This window comes from Malurus melanocephalus, unplaced genomic scaffold (genome assembly GCF_030028575.1).
Source record: "Malurus melanocephalus ecotype Western Australia unplaced genomic scaffold, MMel_1.1 scaffold_572, whole genome shotgun sequence".
NCBI lineage: Eukaryota > Metazoa > Chordata > Aves > Passeriformes > Maluridae > Malurus > Malurus melanocephalus.
The window spans coordinates 89,801-107,818 of NW_026623804.1; the positions used below are offsets into that span (position 1 = coordinate 89,801).

The following is an 18,018-nucleotide window of genomic DNA, read 5'->3' on the forward strand; positions in this document are numbered from 1 at the left end:
ATTGTACACTGTCAGTATCATTAATGCCCATTTTGAGTACCAGTCTGGATACTTGCTTGCCAGTTCCTAAATGCTGGTTTTAAGAAAAATCACAGTATTGAAGGAAACTCAACCAAGCTTCCAATTATTTAAGAATATGATGCTGTTGACTATTAGATGCTGATAACTTCTTGTTCATGCACATCTTCTAAAGAGAGTGAACCATGCAAGAGCTGGGGTACATTAGGGAAAGTGTTAGAGCAAATTCAGGGAGGTAATTATTCCCCTCTACTCAGCTCTGGTGAAACCACATCTGGCCTTGTGTGAAACCACATCTGACCTTGTGTGTCTGGTTCTGGGCTCCTCCACAGTAAATCRGGCATGGACATACCAAAATACTCCAGTCATGGGCCACAGAGATTATTGAGGTGATTGGACTATCTGACAAATGAGACAAGACTGAGAAAGCTGGGGTAGTGTAGTCTAGAGAAGGTCACAGAGATCTTACCAATATYAGAAATAACTGATGTTGTGTGGGAAAAAAGAACACAGGGCCAGATTCTTCTCAGTGAAAGGAGAAGCAGTGGGCAAAGGTGGAAATATGGGAAACTCCACTTAAACCAGTTGTGCAGAGAGGCTGCACAGTCTTCATCTTTCAAGCTGCTGTAAACCTGACTGAACAGTCCCTAAGCAATGTGGGATAAATCCAATTTACCCTCTTTGGAGCAGGAATGTTCAACTGGATGATCTCCAAAGGTGCCTTCTAACACCAGCAATTTCTGTGACTTGTGATCTTCATCTTTAGGTGACACCTTATCCTCAGAGCAGCTACTGACCAAGTCCCCTACCTTCTTTCAGGGGGAAAATTTGACATAATACTTTTTCCATAATTTGTTTACACCCCTGGGCCTTGCCAAAACCAGCCATGAGCGCTTGAGTCAGAGTCACATTAGACTGCCCCACGACTTCTGAGGCTGCTTTTGCAGTGTGTTTACAGAGAACCATGGACAGATTACAGTGAAAACTTGTCATTGAAAGCAAAAAGATCTTCAGGAGTMAGTCCATAGACTTCTACACAGGACAAATGTACAGAATAACTATAAGGCAGTGTAGAAGAATGCCTTGCATAGCCAGAATTATTTTACTATTAAAACAACACAAACTCACACATTTCCAAGTTAGTTTATGCTTAGACTACTGACASAGCAAAGCTTCTGACCTGGGAAGGMGCAAGCAGTTGTRCTTGTACAACCAGAAAACCCAAACCTTYTGTCCCTGAAATCTTTGCACGGCTGAAGAAAGATTTCTAATTCAAAGCATGCTGAGTATATAACTGAGGAATGACTGGAAGCATGAGAGAAGTCTGGGATGTTACATACGCTACAGAGATGGCTGACAAGGTGAGTTTTGATTTACAAGGAAATCAAACTGTCTACAKTGGCAAACATTCTTTGCTCAATCTGAAGCAGGATTTGATGCACAYAGTGAGATAAGGGATAGACCATTACAGTGATTCCTCTCCATGGGAGAGCTGCCCCATCTGTGAGCCAGGATAWGCTGCAGTACCAGGCAGTGGATGAMTGGYTTGACCTTGCATTWGTCAAGATTAACTTACTGTACCCTAAGGTATATTGATGAAACAAACATTCATTAGGAAAACAAAGCTGATCTGACTGTACACTGTTCAGAGACAGACTAATGACACTTTATTCCTTTCTAAACTATTAAAGCACACTTCAATGACATTTGGTATAAAAACTTCTCATAAGGATGAATCTTTATGATTTTTGAATTTAGACCTCCACGTTCTTTAGCCTTCCACTTCCCTACCTATCAGTATATACAGGTGACTGAAAGAACATATACACAAAGCTGAAACAGCAGCTTGTATTCTTTCAGGTAAAGTGCAAACTACATGATACACACTAGAGGAGGYCAGCTGCACATTGGACTGTCATACAAATTTCAAATATTAGCACAAAATTAGCAGTAACAGGACAGTTTCCATCTCCTTTAAAAAACTGATAGCTATTTTTTTAAGCTATGCAGGTTTTTGATAAGAAAGGCTACTTCCATACCCAAAGCTAATCAAGTGGAGTTTGATTTTTTTTTTTTTTTGTTTTGTTTTCCCATAGATGTAGAAGAGAACAACATGAGTGATTCATGAAATGGAAACATTGCTGAAAGCAGACAGATGCATGACTGGGAATAAAAATGTATGAGCTCATTGCCTGTGAGTTGGAGATGAAAGGATATCTCTATTTTAACCTCCCAAGTGCGGGATTTATTTTTTCTTCCTCTGTTGGAACTGACTCTTAGTAAACCTTTGAATGAAARGAACATTTCAGAATGATCTCTGTTGATTCCTGCAAGTAAACAGAATATTTAACACTGCCGCACTCTTGGACAGGAGAATATTCCCCACTTCATCACTTTTGGTGTGAACTGAATTTGAATATAAACCAAGAGATCAGACATGCAGGTGGGGAACAGAAAACTGTTCAGCCTTAGGTCTGCCACAAGGAAACAACAACAATATAATCGTGAAGCCACAACACTACTTCCAAATTAAAAATAGTCTTTAATTTGGATCTGATCATCTGCCTGAGAAACAGGAAACAGACTCTTACTATGAATTCTACTCTTACGGTCTATCTGGTCAGCGAACACCTCTCCGTAGATCATCCAGTAGGGCATGTAGAAGATGTTGCGAGCCAGCCTCCAGGACGGCTCCTCGTCTGGGTGCAGGATGGCCTGGCGGGCTACCCCAAAACTCATCAGAACCACCAGCATGATGACCACAAAGTACAGCATGTCAATCATCTGCAGGAGAGAGCACAGASAGCTCTCAGCACCAGCAGCCATTACAGGCAAGCAAGAAAACAGCAAGAGAGAATCTTCCTGACATCACTCTTTAGGTACTGCTCATGAATTAAGCATACATACAAATACAGAAAGAGCAGTTACTTAAAGGAATACCAGACTATATTTAAAAATACTTAAAATACTAAAATCTTTGCTATCCCTCCTCTTTGCATCAAATGTACTATGCTGTGCTTTCAGCCCAGACCTCCTCTAGGGTTGCAAAAGATGATACAATYGTTGATGTACAATCTCCTGTGCACAGCTGATGCTTTTCTGGATGATCCTGCTGTATCTGCAATCTGTTATTGCATGAACATAACATCTTGTGTGTGTGCATGAAACTCATATGGCAACTTTTCACAGGCTTTATTTASAGTCCTACATGATGGAAAACCTCTTTTTAAACCAGAATGGAATTTAGTTTCCCATGGAGTTCTTAAAGACATAATTTATAGCAATTTAGGCACTAACCATCTTTCCAATCATCATGACGTAAGGTCCCAGATATTTGTTCACACCAAAGATATCYAGTACTCTAATGTACCAGAAAATGATATCTACACAGTAGATCACTCTTCCATAACCCATGTAAGGCTGGTTCTGCAGACGAAGAATTGCTCCTATGATAAATACTGAAATAGCCACCAGGTCAGTAATATTCCAGTATTCCTGGAGCCAAACTTTGATTTTTTGGCTCAGCTTGCCAGGCTCTGACATCAGAATCTGAAAYAAAAWTCAAACAAACAAACAACAAAGAAATAATTAGAAAAAACTCCAAGTTACATTTTTGAAGTAATGGTTATGAAAAAAGACCAATCTTGTCATATTCAATAGGTGTCTGAGACCCCTTCCACTGCCAGCAAAATTTGTTTCAAGCAAGAATACTTTTATTATTATATAATATATATATATATTATATTTTATTATTATATAGTTATTATTATATTTTCTAATATGAGACTCCTCTCTCTCCTGTGTGGCTTCTCAACCCTGTGCATGAGTCCACGCCATTATAATCCCTCAGAGATTTTAAGGATTATGAGATGTGGGTATGGTCACACTTTACCTCTCTGACTTTCTCCAAAGCCAATGTCACAATGTAGGAGATGACAATCCATTCCTGGACTGATGGCCACCGTTCCATCCGCACCAAGATGATGTAATTAAATAACATCAAGTACCCAAGGTACGATATCTGCCAAAAAAGAAAYAAATCCTTTATAGACTCCAGGTGATGGATTCAATTGATCCTTCCAATATGGAATTATTTGAGAAGACTTTCACACATACACATACAAAAAGCCAGTCTCCACTAATTTCCATTATGAAATCCTGGACTATTAGTGTAAGTCAATAGAGCTAACACTCAGTTTTCCACAACCACTGGTGTAAATACCAAACTGGTGGTGCTGGTCTCCAAGCCACACAGCAGCCTTTGGTGACCAACCTAACAAAAATTTTGGAGACCTTGGAAATCCAGAGTTAAAAAAATCAAAAAGGATTCAATGACTTTGCAGGGAAAACAAAAAACCAGAAGCAAAACACTAACAAATGAAAAGACATTTCAGGAAGAAAATGGAGTTTTCTAAAGAGTGGAATATTCAGAGTGAAATGTTTACCCACCATCTCAAGGCAGATGTAAAGCAGRACAGGGAGGCAAAGCTGTGAGCAGCACCTGCCTGGAGGGGTAGGGAAAATMAAGAGCTCCCCAGGCCATTGCTTTSTCCACTCTGTARTGGTGTGGTTGAGACCATCTAGGCAGAATACACTCCTCATCTGCAGCCAGAGGCATGCAAACTTCATCTATCAGACCCTCTTCCTACACTTGTTACTTACACCCATCTACATGGACAGATGTTTTGGTTACTTTAAGTAGCTCCCAGTCTCAGGAGCAAGCTTTCTTTCCCAGTAAGAGCAGGGAAAGCTGCATCACCAGAGAAGAAACACCAGACAGAAGGCASTCAAATCCCCATAGCTGAGGGGCCTGATAATGCATGAAAGCAAAGCCCCCTTTGTTCATTTCCCTAATAATGTTGCTAATTAGGACATTCATATGAACCCATGTGTTGAGGCTAAGTGTGAAATATTCAGCTGCTGCAGACCCTTCTTGCACAAGGAAAAATATTTCCTTCTCTGCAGGAAGCAGGCGTGCAGCAATGCCCTCCACACTGGCACAGCCACAGGCCTCCAGCAGCTCAGGGAACCACAGATGCTGTGGAACATATGATCCAGACAGCTGAATTATCTCATTTGCTCAAAGAAGCAAAACAGAAATTCTAAAGCACTCTAAACCAGACCCTTTGTGCCTGGAGCTTTTTTAGTCTACTAAAATGTAATTTCTTTGCACTGTAAAACCATGTTGAATACTTYTCTTTGAAATCAAATAGGAATTTTGCTTTTAAGTTATTAATACAGGCAGCAGAAAGGGATCAATATAGTGTTTATTGATTAAAATGTGCTAAAATTAAAACCTGCATATTATTATAACCTACTAAGCATCATGCATCCTACACAATTTTGAACAAAAAATAAACAGGTATCCCTGTTACAGGGCACACACAAAATTTATGAGCAGAAGCATGAAYACATGTTCTGTTTTATTATAACCATTTAACACCAGATAATTCTTGATGCAATAAATAGAAAATCAGATGTATGTCAAAAAGAAGTACTTTAGTTTAGATAGGTTTTAACTATTTTAGTAAAAGTACCTATGAAGTCTTAGCAGACTGAGATCTGTGGTCCATCTAGGCTGCACCCATCTGTGCAACAGGGCAAATGGCAAACACAGATACTGGGGGGTTACTTCAGGGGTCATAAAGGACATTTCAATGAGCCAGGACCTTTAGAAAGCAAGAGAATGCAGCCTAGTTTGGATTGARTGAAGCTTGCACTTGGTTTGGTGTRTGATCAGCCACACAGAGCCTCCTTCAAAGCACGTAGAAGCCTTAGAGGCTGACAGCATAAGCTTCAGTTATTCATTCTGTTTCAGTCTCAGTGCATTTTTCTCTGAAGAAAGGGAGTGCTTTACTCATCAGATTCCATGAAATAGTATCAGATTTCCAGTAAAATATTTATTTATTACATGATTACTACTTTTACATTGGAATCCTCTCAGTTTCACAGGTGTGAGCAAACCCATCACTATCAGTTTAATCATCATAACTTACTGTGTAAAACCAAAATTTGACAATAGGCGCATTATAAAATTCATAGATCTTTGTTCCAATTGGAAGGCTCTTTTGTTTTTTCTTTCCATTCTCTTCATCCCCTTTTCGGGAGCCTGTATCTGCATTTGCATCCTGGAAGATCAAAGTTGTCAGATTTCATCAATATTCAGCAGTAAAAATAGTAGCTTTTCCTCAGCCACAGCCCCAGTCAACTGTTAACCAAGCAGGGATTCCCCTGGGCAACAGACCTCTTTTTAAAAAGTACAGAAATAGAATTCTGTAAATCTGTGGARCTACACAGACACTTCATGTGCCATGAAAATCCACTCTATACACTCCCAAAACTCATCACTGATTTTATCCCACATAGGCAGTTGAGATTTTAACCTGAGTAAGCTACAGAATAATCAGAAAAGTGAGAAAAATGAGCACTCTTGAGATATTAGAACTTTCTAATAATCTTCATTACTGACCGCATTTTCCTCCTCCTTTTCTTTGCCTTCCTCATTTTCTTTTGATGTCTGGTAGGAGTGATCATCGTAACTCCGATACTCCAGGAAAAGGATGGTGGGAGGGAAGAGAATTCCCATTATAACCTGGAAACAAGAAAGAATTCAGCTTAATGTTCATTTACATTACAGATTTTATAACAAGGCAAGTCCCATTAACARAATTTTCTTTTGTACAGTATTGAAGATATTCTGCCATCCTCAAGCCTAAAAAATTAATTAAGTACTTATGAAGCATTGACAMTAAGGTATTGCATAAAATATGGCACTCTGGAAGGCCTCCCATCTTCACAAAAACTCTGCAGTTAAGAAATTGTGCTCCAGCTCACAGAAGCAGGAAATAAAAATCACATGGTTTCACACARTGCAATTGCAGAGATTTCACTCCTTTCAACACTGAGTCTCAACTGTCTCTTCTGGCAGGATATTAAGCAATATAAGAAGCATGTGTCCACATCTGGTTTGTTTTATCTCTATTCCCATTGCGTGGACCCCTAATGGAGATCYTTTTGCTTGTATCCAACTAATTTTTAATAGAAGGAGTATGTTCTTAATTAACGAATCTCATGCTTTATTGAAAGCCACAACTTCTCAGATTCCAATCATGTTAAGTCTTTTATGGAGTTATATTTTCCTTTGTCATGGCATAACGTTCCTTAGATATCCTGAATTTGGAAACAAATTAGCTTTAAAACAGACATGTTTTTAAAGCATCACTAAGTAAGCCATTTTTTCTATGCAAACACAAAGTGCCCCATACAACAAACTCTCTTTGGAAGCTCTGCACAACAGAGATACCTTAAGGCCGGGGTTCTTGCGCATGCGCAGGCGCCCCATCCACATGTCTGTGAGGAGCATCTGGCTGCAGGTGTGAGCAATGAAATCTCTGTGTTTAGCTGCCACAGCCAACTTCAGGCAGGTGGAATTACTCCAGTTCTTCAGTTCGTACGTCAGCAGTTTCATGGCAATCTGCTCATCATGTTTATAGGACTGATCCAGGAGTTCAACAGCCAGCTGGCCAAAATCTCTGGAAGATACAAGGTAAGACCAGTGAAGTTTGACTTAGAAATCAATTTAACTTTCAATTTAATTTTTAATTGTTCACAGGGCATCATGTTTATCCACACACATATATAGTGATCTCAAGCTTGATTTGGGACAGTCTACAGAAGTTTCTAACAAATTGTGAGTGAACTGAGGGAATTCACTTAGACTGATAACATCCTAAAGGCAGTTTAGATGTATCATCAGATACTTCTTAACTTACCTGAGTTAAATTATTAAATCTAAAAATAACTTTGTGAAATAAAACTAGCCAGTTTTACAGAGAGAAGCTGAAGAAAAAAATGCATTTTCAGAAAAAAAATGCAAGCCTTCTCCTCGCTAGCATTGTCTTGAGATCCCAAGAGCACATTTTGCCTTGTCTACAGTTGATAAATTGGCTCCAAACGGCATTCTGTGAAACTACACTGTAGAAAGGAATTAACTAAAAGTAAAACTTCTSAGCAAGCTTGTATCAAGTAGATATAAAACCTGCTCTGCATCTACTAACTTTGAGTTGTTGTCCAGATCCTGAGAGATGTCATCCACCAGCTCACTCTCAGAAGACTCRTGGGCCATAGACTTGTAGAGTTTACAAGCCACAAGTGCCTTGGCCATGGATTCCTCCCCTCGTTGCCAAAGGAAGAGGGCCATCTTCTGCCGTTTCATCAGCACAGCCCACACCATCAGCTCATGGAAGGGGTACTGAAAGCGGCTGACTTCKGGATCATCCACATCAATGTCAATCTCTTCCTCCTTTTTTTTCTTTTTCTTCTTCCCTTTGGTAGGAGGCTCATCATCCTGGGAGAAAGGAAGAAAAATTATTCCCATCAGTTTCTAAGAGCTCACCAGACAACAGCGCCATGCACRGAACAAGTACTGAGCGGACACTGAGGCACTCAAAGTTCTAATTTGGTTTTGCTGTTTGCTACAATGAATGCAATAGGACAGAGCATGCGTGGGGCAAGCACACACAGACTCAGGCTTTATCCAGGGTACTGTTTCTTGTACACATAATTACAAGTCACCCATCCTGGAAAAGTGCAGTAGAAGCCCTTGGTACTGAAGGCATCTCTTAACACTGCACTGTACCCAGATCTCTACTGCATGGCAAAGTGCATAGGTTGGTCTGCAAGCAATTAATGAATTAATTCCTCTGCAGTGTCAGTGAGGCTCTAACAAAGCTGAATTCCCTGTGGATAGGCTCCACTCTTTTCTGATCCCCTATGTCTGTGTCTATCCTGCAGAGCAGTGCTGCACACCTTACAGGGATCACAGCACTCCTCAGACTGACGTGCAGCTCATGGCAACATGCAAACAGCACAGACAGGCACACAGAACCCCTGAGAACAGCAAGATACTGAAGGCAGTCTTCACCTTGGAATAAGCAATCTCCTCYTATGTATGCAGTGCACATGGAAGGTATTAAGTATCCCATTTCTTAAAGGGATGGGGAGGATAGGCCATTACTACAGGAGCCAACATGGGAGTAACTGAAGGGAAGTAGTGACAATGAAGCACGATCCTGAAGGGAGAAAAGCCATGATTGGGAAAATTAGGGTTTAAAAAATGTAGGAAGAACGTTGCATATATAAGTGTAGACAAGGATCATCATGATTGTAGACCTTGATTCCAATTTCAGAATTGCAAATAAAAACAATTGTTATTCTACAAAATCAGATCTTGTTCAAGTAAACTCAACATAATGCACTATTTTTCAACAAAATGTGAACCTAAATCCAAATTCCGAGTTCAGCCTCCAACCCCARGTTTCCAAAGATGACTCTTCAGCTCAGCAATTGAGTGTGTACTTCTCCTCCAGCAGTTTTAAGAACTGCAAGTGGTGACCTCTGTCTTCTATGGAAAATTAAGGGGTCATTAATTGCATGAGGTATGTACCATTTCTAAAGTACAGGACATAAAATCTCAAATGGAGGACCAAAAATTAGGTCCTCTACACACTAGGAAAATAAAATAAGAACAAAACCCTGTGTAGAACAGAAAGTGCTGTGGAGCCTAAACTTTAGGCATCATGCCAAATTTGTTTCTGCTCAATTTCTGCAGACACACAAGTAATTGAGGGAAGGGCTGGACCCAAAATTCTGGATCAGGCTCACTGTTTACAAAGCATGGTGTCATCACAATAGCAAGGATGTTTTATGGTGGACAGCATCTGACCACCTTGGTTTTTCACTCCAGTTAAATGTTTTCTCTATGCTAAAACATCATTAAGCACAGAAATTGTTATTTCATGGTTAAAGGGGATTTCACCATAAGTAGCACTGTTGGATTACATTCTCCTCTCAATACCATTAATGTATATATATGAATAATTAAATCTACAATATGTTCCAACATGAAGCATGTTATTACATAATTGTCCTAAAAATTGCCTAAAGATCACTGAGCAGAGCTTTAGGCAGTTCTAAAGATTCTGCCCTTAAAAAATGGTCAGAACTGTTTCATATAATGTTTGCACAATGGAATATCCTGTCTAATTGAAATTTTCTGTCAGTCACAGTAAAAATGAAAAAGCTAAAAGCAAGAACAGAACTGTACCAAGAAATRTTTTGATAAAACGAGTATGTTAAGCAAATCCAACTTACCTCCATCCCCAGCAGTTTAAGAGCTTTTGGCTGAATATTAAAAAATAGAAAAGAAAATCAGTTAGATGGGAGGAAAAATTGAAAGACCAAACAATACCAAGCAAACCCATTTTCATTAACAAATGTACAGCATGTATTATGAAACTTACTGTTACAAATAATTGTACCAATAGTGCTGCAATTAGTTACTCTTAATTGTATTTGAAGGAATGCAATGGGTTAGGAAATATCTATCCTGCACTCAAATTAAGATTTTAATTCAAACTGAAGAGTTAAATGAATCATTTRATAAATGAGAATTAAAATCATCACATGGTCACAAAAGTTAAAAAAAAAMCCAGCACTTCTAAGCACACCACAGTTAGAAATACTTGGATTGTAAACTAAAGGAATAAGAGTAAATTCATCTCCAGATCAGTGTATTCACCACCTCTTGTGTCCTCACATCCTTTAACATAGTTATCTTACAAGTTTTTTATGAAACTTTACTCTTGGAGTTTTAACTTCTACCTTGCAGCATTTCTTTAGAATTTAATTTGCAGAGTTTCACAAAAACAAGGGAATAGAGTATTGCTTATTTTTTACCACTGGCAAAATGGCCGTATCCAGAATGAACTCATTCTTACCCTCTTTGGTCCAAATAAATTATTATAAAGAGTCCGAAAACTTTTCCGAGTATAGTTGCAGCGGTAGGCTCCACCCATGAGATATTCCAGAACAAGACCAATATCTATTAGGCTGATATGATAATCTGGTGGAAGATTTCCCTACAAAAAAAAAAACAAACAAACCACAACTTAATGAGGAGTTAGGATGAGAAAACATGACACAGATTAAATTGCCTGGCTAAACAAAKGTCATGATTAAACTGGCACATGGGTATTCTTTACAGCCACTGAATTCAGTCTTTGAACATTTGTATGAAATTAATAGTAACTGATTCACATAATAAAAATTTCTAGGGTCATAGCTTTTTGATTTTCTTATAAGCAGAATCCATAATTGTGAACAAATTTCCATTTGATTTACTCATATGTCGCTGTCCATACAAGTTCACTTTGTTTACATGGGTTATAYTAATSATTAAGAAATTTTGTATTGATTAYCATTWATCAAATATAAAAGCATGAATATTTCATGGTGAATATCCCTGATATKCATACATTCAAACTTATATTTCATCCTATTATCTACAGTTGAGACTACAATGCAAACCACAATYAATGGGCAGCCCAGAATCAAAGCAAAAGGCAAACTCTAATTTCAGTGGTTACAGCTAAAACTGGATAATTATATTGACTCTACTAGAAAAAATAAACGATCTCCATTGTCCAAGCTACGTCCTAGAGCAATGACTGATTCTACATCAGCTGCTAGGATGGAACAACTACAGCCTAAGGAAGCACATCACCTCCATGTTAACCCAACTGAGTCCCCGGGATTGCCGCTGGGGAGAGCGTGGAAATGAAATGAGAAAGAGGAGAGACAGACAGCAGAATGCAGATGAACATTAGTAACACTCAAAGTGACAACATTGAACAAGAAAAGTGTTAAACTATGAGAAAGATGAAGATGAATTATACATTAACCCAACGCTGCATGACTCCCACATCTGAACCTCCCTGGAACAACTGGGAGTTTTCCTAGCAGAAATGAATACAGCAGATTTCATGCAGCTGAATTTTACTGAATAAAAGCTTCAAAACCTCAAGGAGGGGAAATACGACAAATCTCACAAGGACCCTCCTTTATTGACAAATAACGAACAAATTTACATACAATGGTAACAAATGAATAACAAATTTAGAGCAGAACAGAGTTTGTCCCAGGTAAAAGTAGGACTGTGGGAGAAAAATAACTRGAAAACACAAAAGGAAACAAACAAAAGGGAACAAATTTTGCAATCATGAGTAGTGCTTCCAGTTAATCTAGCAGTCCTTTCCTTCCACTCCTCTGCTCTTATGCTGCATTGGGAGCTTCTTGCAGAGAAAAAACAGTAGCAATCTAAATTTCAAATGCCATATTACACTACTAAGAATTTAAGTTAGTTAACTCCCTAGTTTTAATTTTTTTTAAAAACTTCTTAGTCGTGTTGGTCACAAGAAGATATTTAACTTTCCTTAACAGCTGCCATCTAATTTCAAATGCCAGCCCCCCATGCTATGCTTGCTTTTACTGCTGATTCACGTGGCTAGTGTAATCACACAAATRTAACACTGTTGTTAGTAAAGCTTACCTTTTTCACATCTCTGACTAGCAAATGCAGTGTATTTGGTGGACCCAATCTCTGAAAAAAAAAATCATGGCTCATTAGAGCTTTAATTCTTCAGATTTTTTTTCAAACATGAACATGATTAGTGATCTGGCACCTTAAGCAGAGCTTTAGACCACAACCATGTGCCATCACACTCCAGAGGAGTGAAAAGAAAGAACTGGGCTACAGTGACAAACACCWTTCTATCAAGAGCTGTGTAATAACCCTTTTTTATAAAATTCTCTGTGGTGATTCAAGTTCCATACAATACAGTAGCAAAGACATCACTGGGCATTTTAGTATTTCTGCTGACTCACAGTATTATAAAGCTCCTCCAGGCGAGGAATGGTCAGGAAGTGCTGCATATTCACTCCATTCTCAATAAGCAGTTTCACAAAGTCCACTCGATCCAGAACCAGKGCATCCAGCATAGCCTGCTCCAGGGAATTCACCTGAATTGCAGAGGGAAAATGTGTAACTACATAAATACAAACCAGTTGGTTGGCTAACAACCACAAGCCTTTTCTAGCCAACCACAAGCCCTTTCTTAGGATTTGGACTGAGTTCCCAAATATTGATTAGTCTGTAAGTAAAAAGGAATTTAGAAAGTAACATTTTACCCATATGCAAATGAATAGAGATAACAGAGTTTTCCAAACCTTTAGCAATACAACTGTAGCTTTCCTTCTTTCACCTTGGAGGTTTCAATCACTTTGTTCAGTRCTTTTAACTAAACCAGGCATGCCATGCTTGACATATTATATATAAAAGGGATTTACTTGATCAGCATGATAGGAACAMGTTAAAATAACTCATACACAGGAGGATGATGCTCACTGGTGTTCTTATTTCCTTCTGACAAGTGCAGGGAAGAAGATGCTGCAGCTCAGCACTGACTTGTACTATTGGGATATGGCTTCATGTGGTGCCCATGGGAGGAGAGAGGGATTCTTGGCTCAAACACTGACAGCATTCCTGCAGAATCTACTGATCTTGTGGCACTGTGCAAATGAGTATTCTACAGAATGAAAGTGTGTGTTTTCCCTCTGTCTTTGTACATAAGAATGAAACAAGAATCTTTAACAGTTTTAATACAARTACTTCAATCTCACCCAGTTCAGGAGTTCAAGTTTCCTTGGGTCTGTTTCTTCTTCTGGTTCTTCTTTTGCTTTTCCTCCCTTTTTCTTCCCTTTTCCTTTCCCTCTGCCTGCTTTAGCCTGAGGTACTGGAGATTTCTTTTCCTTCTCAGGAGCTGCACCATCAGGAGCTGTAAGGCTTCCTAAAGGCTGTATTTATAATGCATTAAAGTATTAGAAATTTAATTGATCGTAGAATAACTATTGAATTGAGTATACTCTTACCAAACTTGCTCTCCAGTCACCACTTCTCACACAGAGTCAACTAATAATTGCTCTGAGTTTAAGGACCTTTCTGCATAGTCACAGCTTTACTCTTTTTTTAAAGCTATTACGTCTAATGTAATCAGTAACATTGAAAGTCAAAGCAGTGAAGGAGATTGACTGGGGAGGATTTCTCTCGAAAAATAAAAACAGTTTGAAAGGAGGGCTGGGACACTTYGGTTCCTTTTGMTCTCYCTGAAATAATTGTCAAAATACATARCAAYAAGAGCTGGGCAGAAAGAGCTTAACAAAAATGCTACATGATGCCAAATAGCATCCATACTGCAGAGCAGAGAGAAGGTGGAGGGGCCCTCACTGGTTCATTTCCATTCTGCAGGCAGTATTTCTGTTTATACCTCTCAAGACACATTTAGTCATCACCTRATGTCCTTCCCCTCTCCAACCTATCTGCCCAGGGCAGAGGCACACATGGACCACAACACTTATCTGCCATCTGGAGGCTTAACTTGCTCCAGATAATGCTTAGGTTACATAAACTCCACAGACAAGAAAACTGGATTACAACTACCTGTGCTCTACACTGACAGCCWCAGCACCAAGCCTTTAACAAGGCTTCTATCCTGGGCTTTCATTAGTCTTTAAAAACTCTCCTCTGCCCAGCTACCACAAATCCATTGCTGGACAAATCCAGCCTGCACAAAAAAAAAATAGGAGTTATACTTCCTAATCTTTAGGATTAATAAATCTTCTCCATATAAACATTTTAATGAACCTTGAATATAGAAATCATCACACTATTAGAAGTGAAGAAAGAAAATTGCATATGCAGCAACATTTGTTTAAATTTAATTGTACAGGCTTTCAAATGAAATTAATCTCTCCATTATGCACAGCATGCACATGAATGGTATTCCTTTGAGTGCCCTTTTATTGCATAATTTTAAGAAAGACAACTAAGTAAAAAAAAACACCAAAATTTTTTTTTCCTTCATTCCTATAATCTCTTTCAGGCTGCTCTCCTCATGACACTTCTCGGAATTCAGCATCAGATGGTTCACACAGTAAAAAGCATCAGTACACTGAGACATGAAAGTGGCTTAAATAGAGGATTTTAGTTATGCAGATGAACTGCAATGTTTCACCACTGCTGCCAGTGCAGCATCAAAATCCAAGGTGTAAATAACCCACGATTTAATTTAAACTACTGACAAACAAAATGAGAAAGAAAACTTTGTCTTACTGGCCAGTGGTGTCCGAAGACAAAGATTTGGCTGCGTGCAATGTCTACACGGTTCCAGGCCAAAGCCAGGCTGAGCTGGTCTGGAGCAGATGCATTGGTACCTAAAGAGAAACACACAAATGTTGAGTATTTCACAAATGATGCAATAAGGCTGGACAACCTTCCACAGTTCACTTCAGCAAGGACCAGAAAAGAGCAAGCCTGGCTCTGTATCATACTGCCATTAGAATAATTCTGCCATAAAGCAGTGGATTCATCAAATCACTTTATAGCATCTTCCATTTAACCCCATAATCCTAATTTCCAAGGTATTAATGAGATTATCTCCCTTTTTTTTTAAAAAAAAGCTTCCAACAGACTTTTGTTCTGATGCTGAAGACAGACATTTAGCTCTTCTAAAAGACCCCTCTCAGCTCTTCTGGCTGATGCTGTTGTTAAGAGTGTAAAATTTCCTCTTTTTATTCCTTTGCTCTGGGGACTCCAGAGATCCCATATTGAGCCTGTGTCAACTACTATATACCTGCAGATAGAAAACAGTTGTTTCAGCAAACATAACAAACCCCAAATAAATATGGAAGCGATCCTATTGCTCCAAGGTTTAAATGATATCATCTGAGATCTGGAAAAGTCCAGACAGCGTTTTTTCTTCCAACCTTTTTTTTTTTTTCCTAACTTTATTAACGTATGCTAGAACTGCAGTAAAACAAGCTCAATTATCAGCAGTGCAATTGTTGCAGCACTCCCATCCCAGGCTTTTGGGGGAGGAAAGCCACACAAAACTTTCAATCCAGATTTTATGCTTCATGCTAATCTGAACATTAAGCAAACACGTTCAGGTACTTGTTAGAATCCAAGTGTAGAAACCAAAGACTTAGACATGAAGAGGGAACCTCAGACAATGCACAGGAATGTCTTCTGGGGTCCTTTTGTGCATCCTTGCTAACATCCTGGCAAACCTACCTTTGAGGAGAGCAGTCAGGATGGACATCTCAATGTCCTGCTGCCCTTCGGAGCCCATGCGGAACACGGTGATCTAAAGGGCAGCACAAAACCAAACACACAAAATTACAGCACAGCAAAAAGAGAGACTCAACACATGGATAGAAAATAGACCAYAATGCTGCAGCTTTATTATTTCCTAAGACTTAGGATTTTTCAAGAAGTACTCTTACACTAAATTTTTCTTTGAAATTTAATTTTCCCAGAAGCGTTTAATTGAATTCTGTCAATCAAGTTATGCTAAAATATCCCTGCATTGGTAAACATAACAAAACTTGATGAAAATCTTCACCAAACCCACGGATTTTAAAAAGTGGTGACAAAACTGCCATGCAAAACTGATTGTCTTCTGATGTTTCTATTACTTTTCAATTGTAATGGAAATTGAAATGCTAGTTACCCAAGATAATTACCATAGCATCCATTTTATTGGTGATAACACCCAAATATTTTTTAGCTGCAGGATATATCATATATGACAATCAAAAAGGCAGAATCAAGTAAAGAAAGACAATTATTTCTAGTCACATTTGCTAACTTCAGCCCATTACAATCCAATGACTTCAAAATAGTAACTGATGCAAAGTAGAGCCTGTTAACTGCAGATTAGAAGATTAATAATTCAAAAGCAGATTAACCAAATATTCTATRTTAACAAAGTTCATACCAAATACAGACAAAAAAACCCCCAAATTCTTAATTTTCCAGAAGCAACTATTCACATTAACTGCTGAGAATAKAATTTTCTCAATAGTTAGAACATATTTTACAGGAATGCAAAGATACATGACATTAGAAAAAAAAGAGCTATAGAAAAAATATTACGAATTAACAAGAAAGCAAACAAAACTATCAACAGAAAACCATAACCATAAGTCTGCTTAGGCTGCACAGCCAGTGTCTGATTTTCCTGARTAAACCAGGCCTGCTCTGGTGCACATTTTAAATTCAAAACAGTCTGACTAAAGAAGCTGTGGGCTCTCTTCTCTCAACCAATTGTTCTAGGAAGGCTGACTCCAGTCAGCTTGTCACCTTGTGCACATTTAATGGAGCTACATGAAAAAAAATAGTTTAAACTATACCCCTGCAAAATGGCCCTTGAAAGTACTCTATAAAGTTTGGTCACAGAAATTACCTTTGTGAACTACTTTTAGGACACTTACAAGTTCTTTTTTCTTCATGCACTCCATAAGAATGACAAACAGCTGATGAGCTTGATTTCTGTTGTAGTTAAAGGTTTTCTGGATGGTAACTAGAAGCTGGTCCCTAAGGGATTCATTTATTATCCTAAATGAAAAATAGACATAAAAGAAGACATTGTCAGAGTGAATATAATTTCAGAAAGCCTGCTGTTTAAGAAGCAATAATATAAAAGTATTCCTTTCATATATCATAGACATACTTCTGTTAACAAGTTCAGTCTTCATGATTTTACCTTTGGCTTTACAGAAGCCCAAGTTTTGCTTCTAAATGTTCCGAGTCCCTTTGMATACAGCTAAAAACCCCAAAATACTTCACATTTCTGATATGTCACCTTGGTTATCATCTTGAACAGAGGATTGAACTTGCTAGTGCATCTAAAACCTCATAATACCCAACTGAGAAACAAATGAACCACCCAAAAGATAGGACATTCTAGAAAGGTCAGAAATGTTTGATCTCTGAAAGYAATATGAAATAGCCCTTCAATCTTRATCCATTTCCTAATAAAACATGTATTTTCAGATTATGGCAAACATTACCAGCAGGTACCCAAGAGAAGCAGTAAAATTCTAAGTTCACTGAGAAAATGATTGGACTGACAAAAAATTCTCATTACAGATTTGCCTYACTAGACGAAGACATTAATCTTATCATAATTATTGGAGAAGAAAATTGGACACTGCATCATATGCACTGGGAGAGAAAGTCATGCAGGGAACACACCTCAGACAGACTGATCCTGATAAGCTCTTTCAATTACCTATGAGCTGATAGGAAGAATGAATAAGAAA

The 18,018-nt window shown here is 38.4% G+C and overlaps 1 protein-coding gene across 4 annotated transcripts in view; it reads right to left on the reverse strand.

Annotated features, from left to right (window-relative positions):
• The window catches only part of TRPM1 (transient receptor potential cation channel subfamily M member 1), an 87,038-nt gene that overhangs the window by 9,530 nt on the left and 59,490 nt on the right, over positions 1-18,018 (reverse strand). For 2 of the 4 annotated variants that reach the window (XM_057382515.1, XM_057382513.1), the window contains exons 10-24: positions 17,188-17,311; positions 15,986-16,058; positions 15,026-15,126; positions 13,537-13,710; positions 12,742-12,876; positions 12,407-12,457; positions 10,797-10,937; positions 10,171-10,200; positions 8,076-8,365; positions 7,322-7,550; positions 6,488-6,610; positions 6,015-6,146; positions 3,911-4,039; positions 3,316-3,567; positions 2,628-2,802 (exon numbers count right to left, since the gene is read on the reverse strand). In XM_057382515.1, coding sequence (XP_057238498.1) covers positions 2,628-2,802; positions 3,316-3,567; positions 3,911-4,039; positions 6,015-6,146; positions 6,488-6,610; positions 7,322-7,550; positions 8,076-8,365; positions 10,171-10,200; positions 10,797-10,937; positions 12,407-12,457; positions 12,742-12,876; positions 13,537-13,710; positions 15,026-15,126; positions 15,986-16,058; positions 17,188-17,311 — 2,159 coding nt within the window. Of the gene's footprint in view, positions 1-2,609; positions 2,803-3,315; positions 3,568-3,910; positions 4,040-6,014; positions 6,147-6,487; positions 6,611-7,321; positions 7,551-8,075; positions 8,366-10,170; positions 10,201-10,796; positions 10,938-12,406; positions 12,458-12,741; positions 12,877-13,536; positions 13,711-15,025; positions 15,127-15,985; positions 16,059-17,187; positions 17,312-18,018 lie in introns of all 4 variants that reach the window. The other 2 variants (XM_057382514.1, XM_057382512.1) reach the window with 1 other exon arrangement.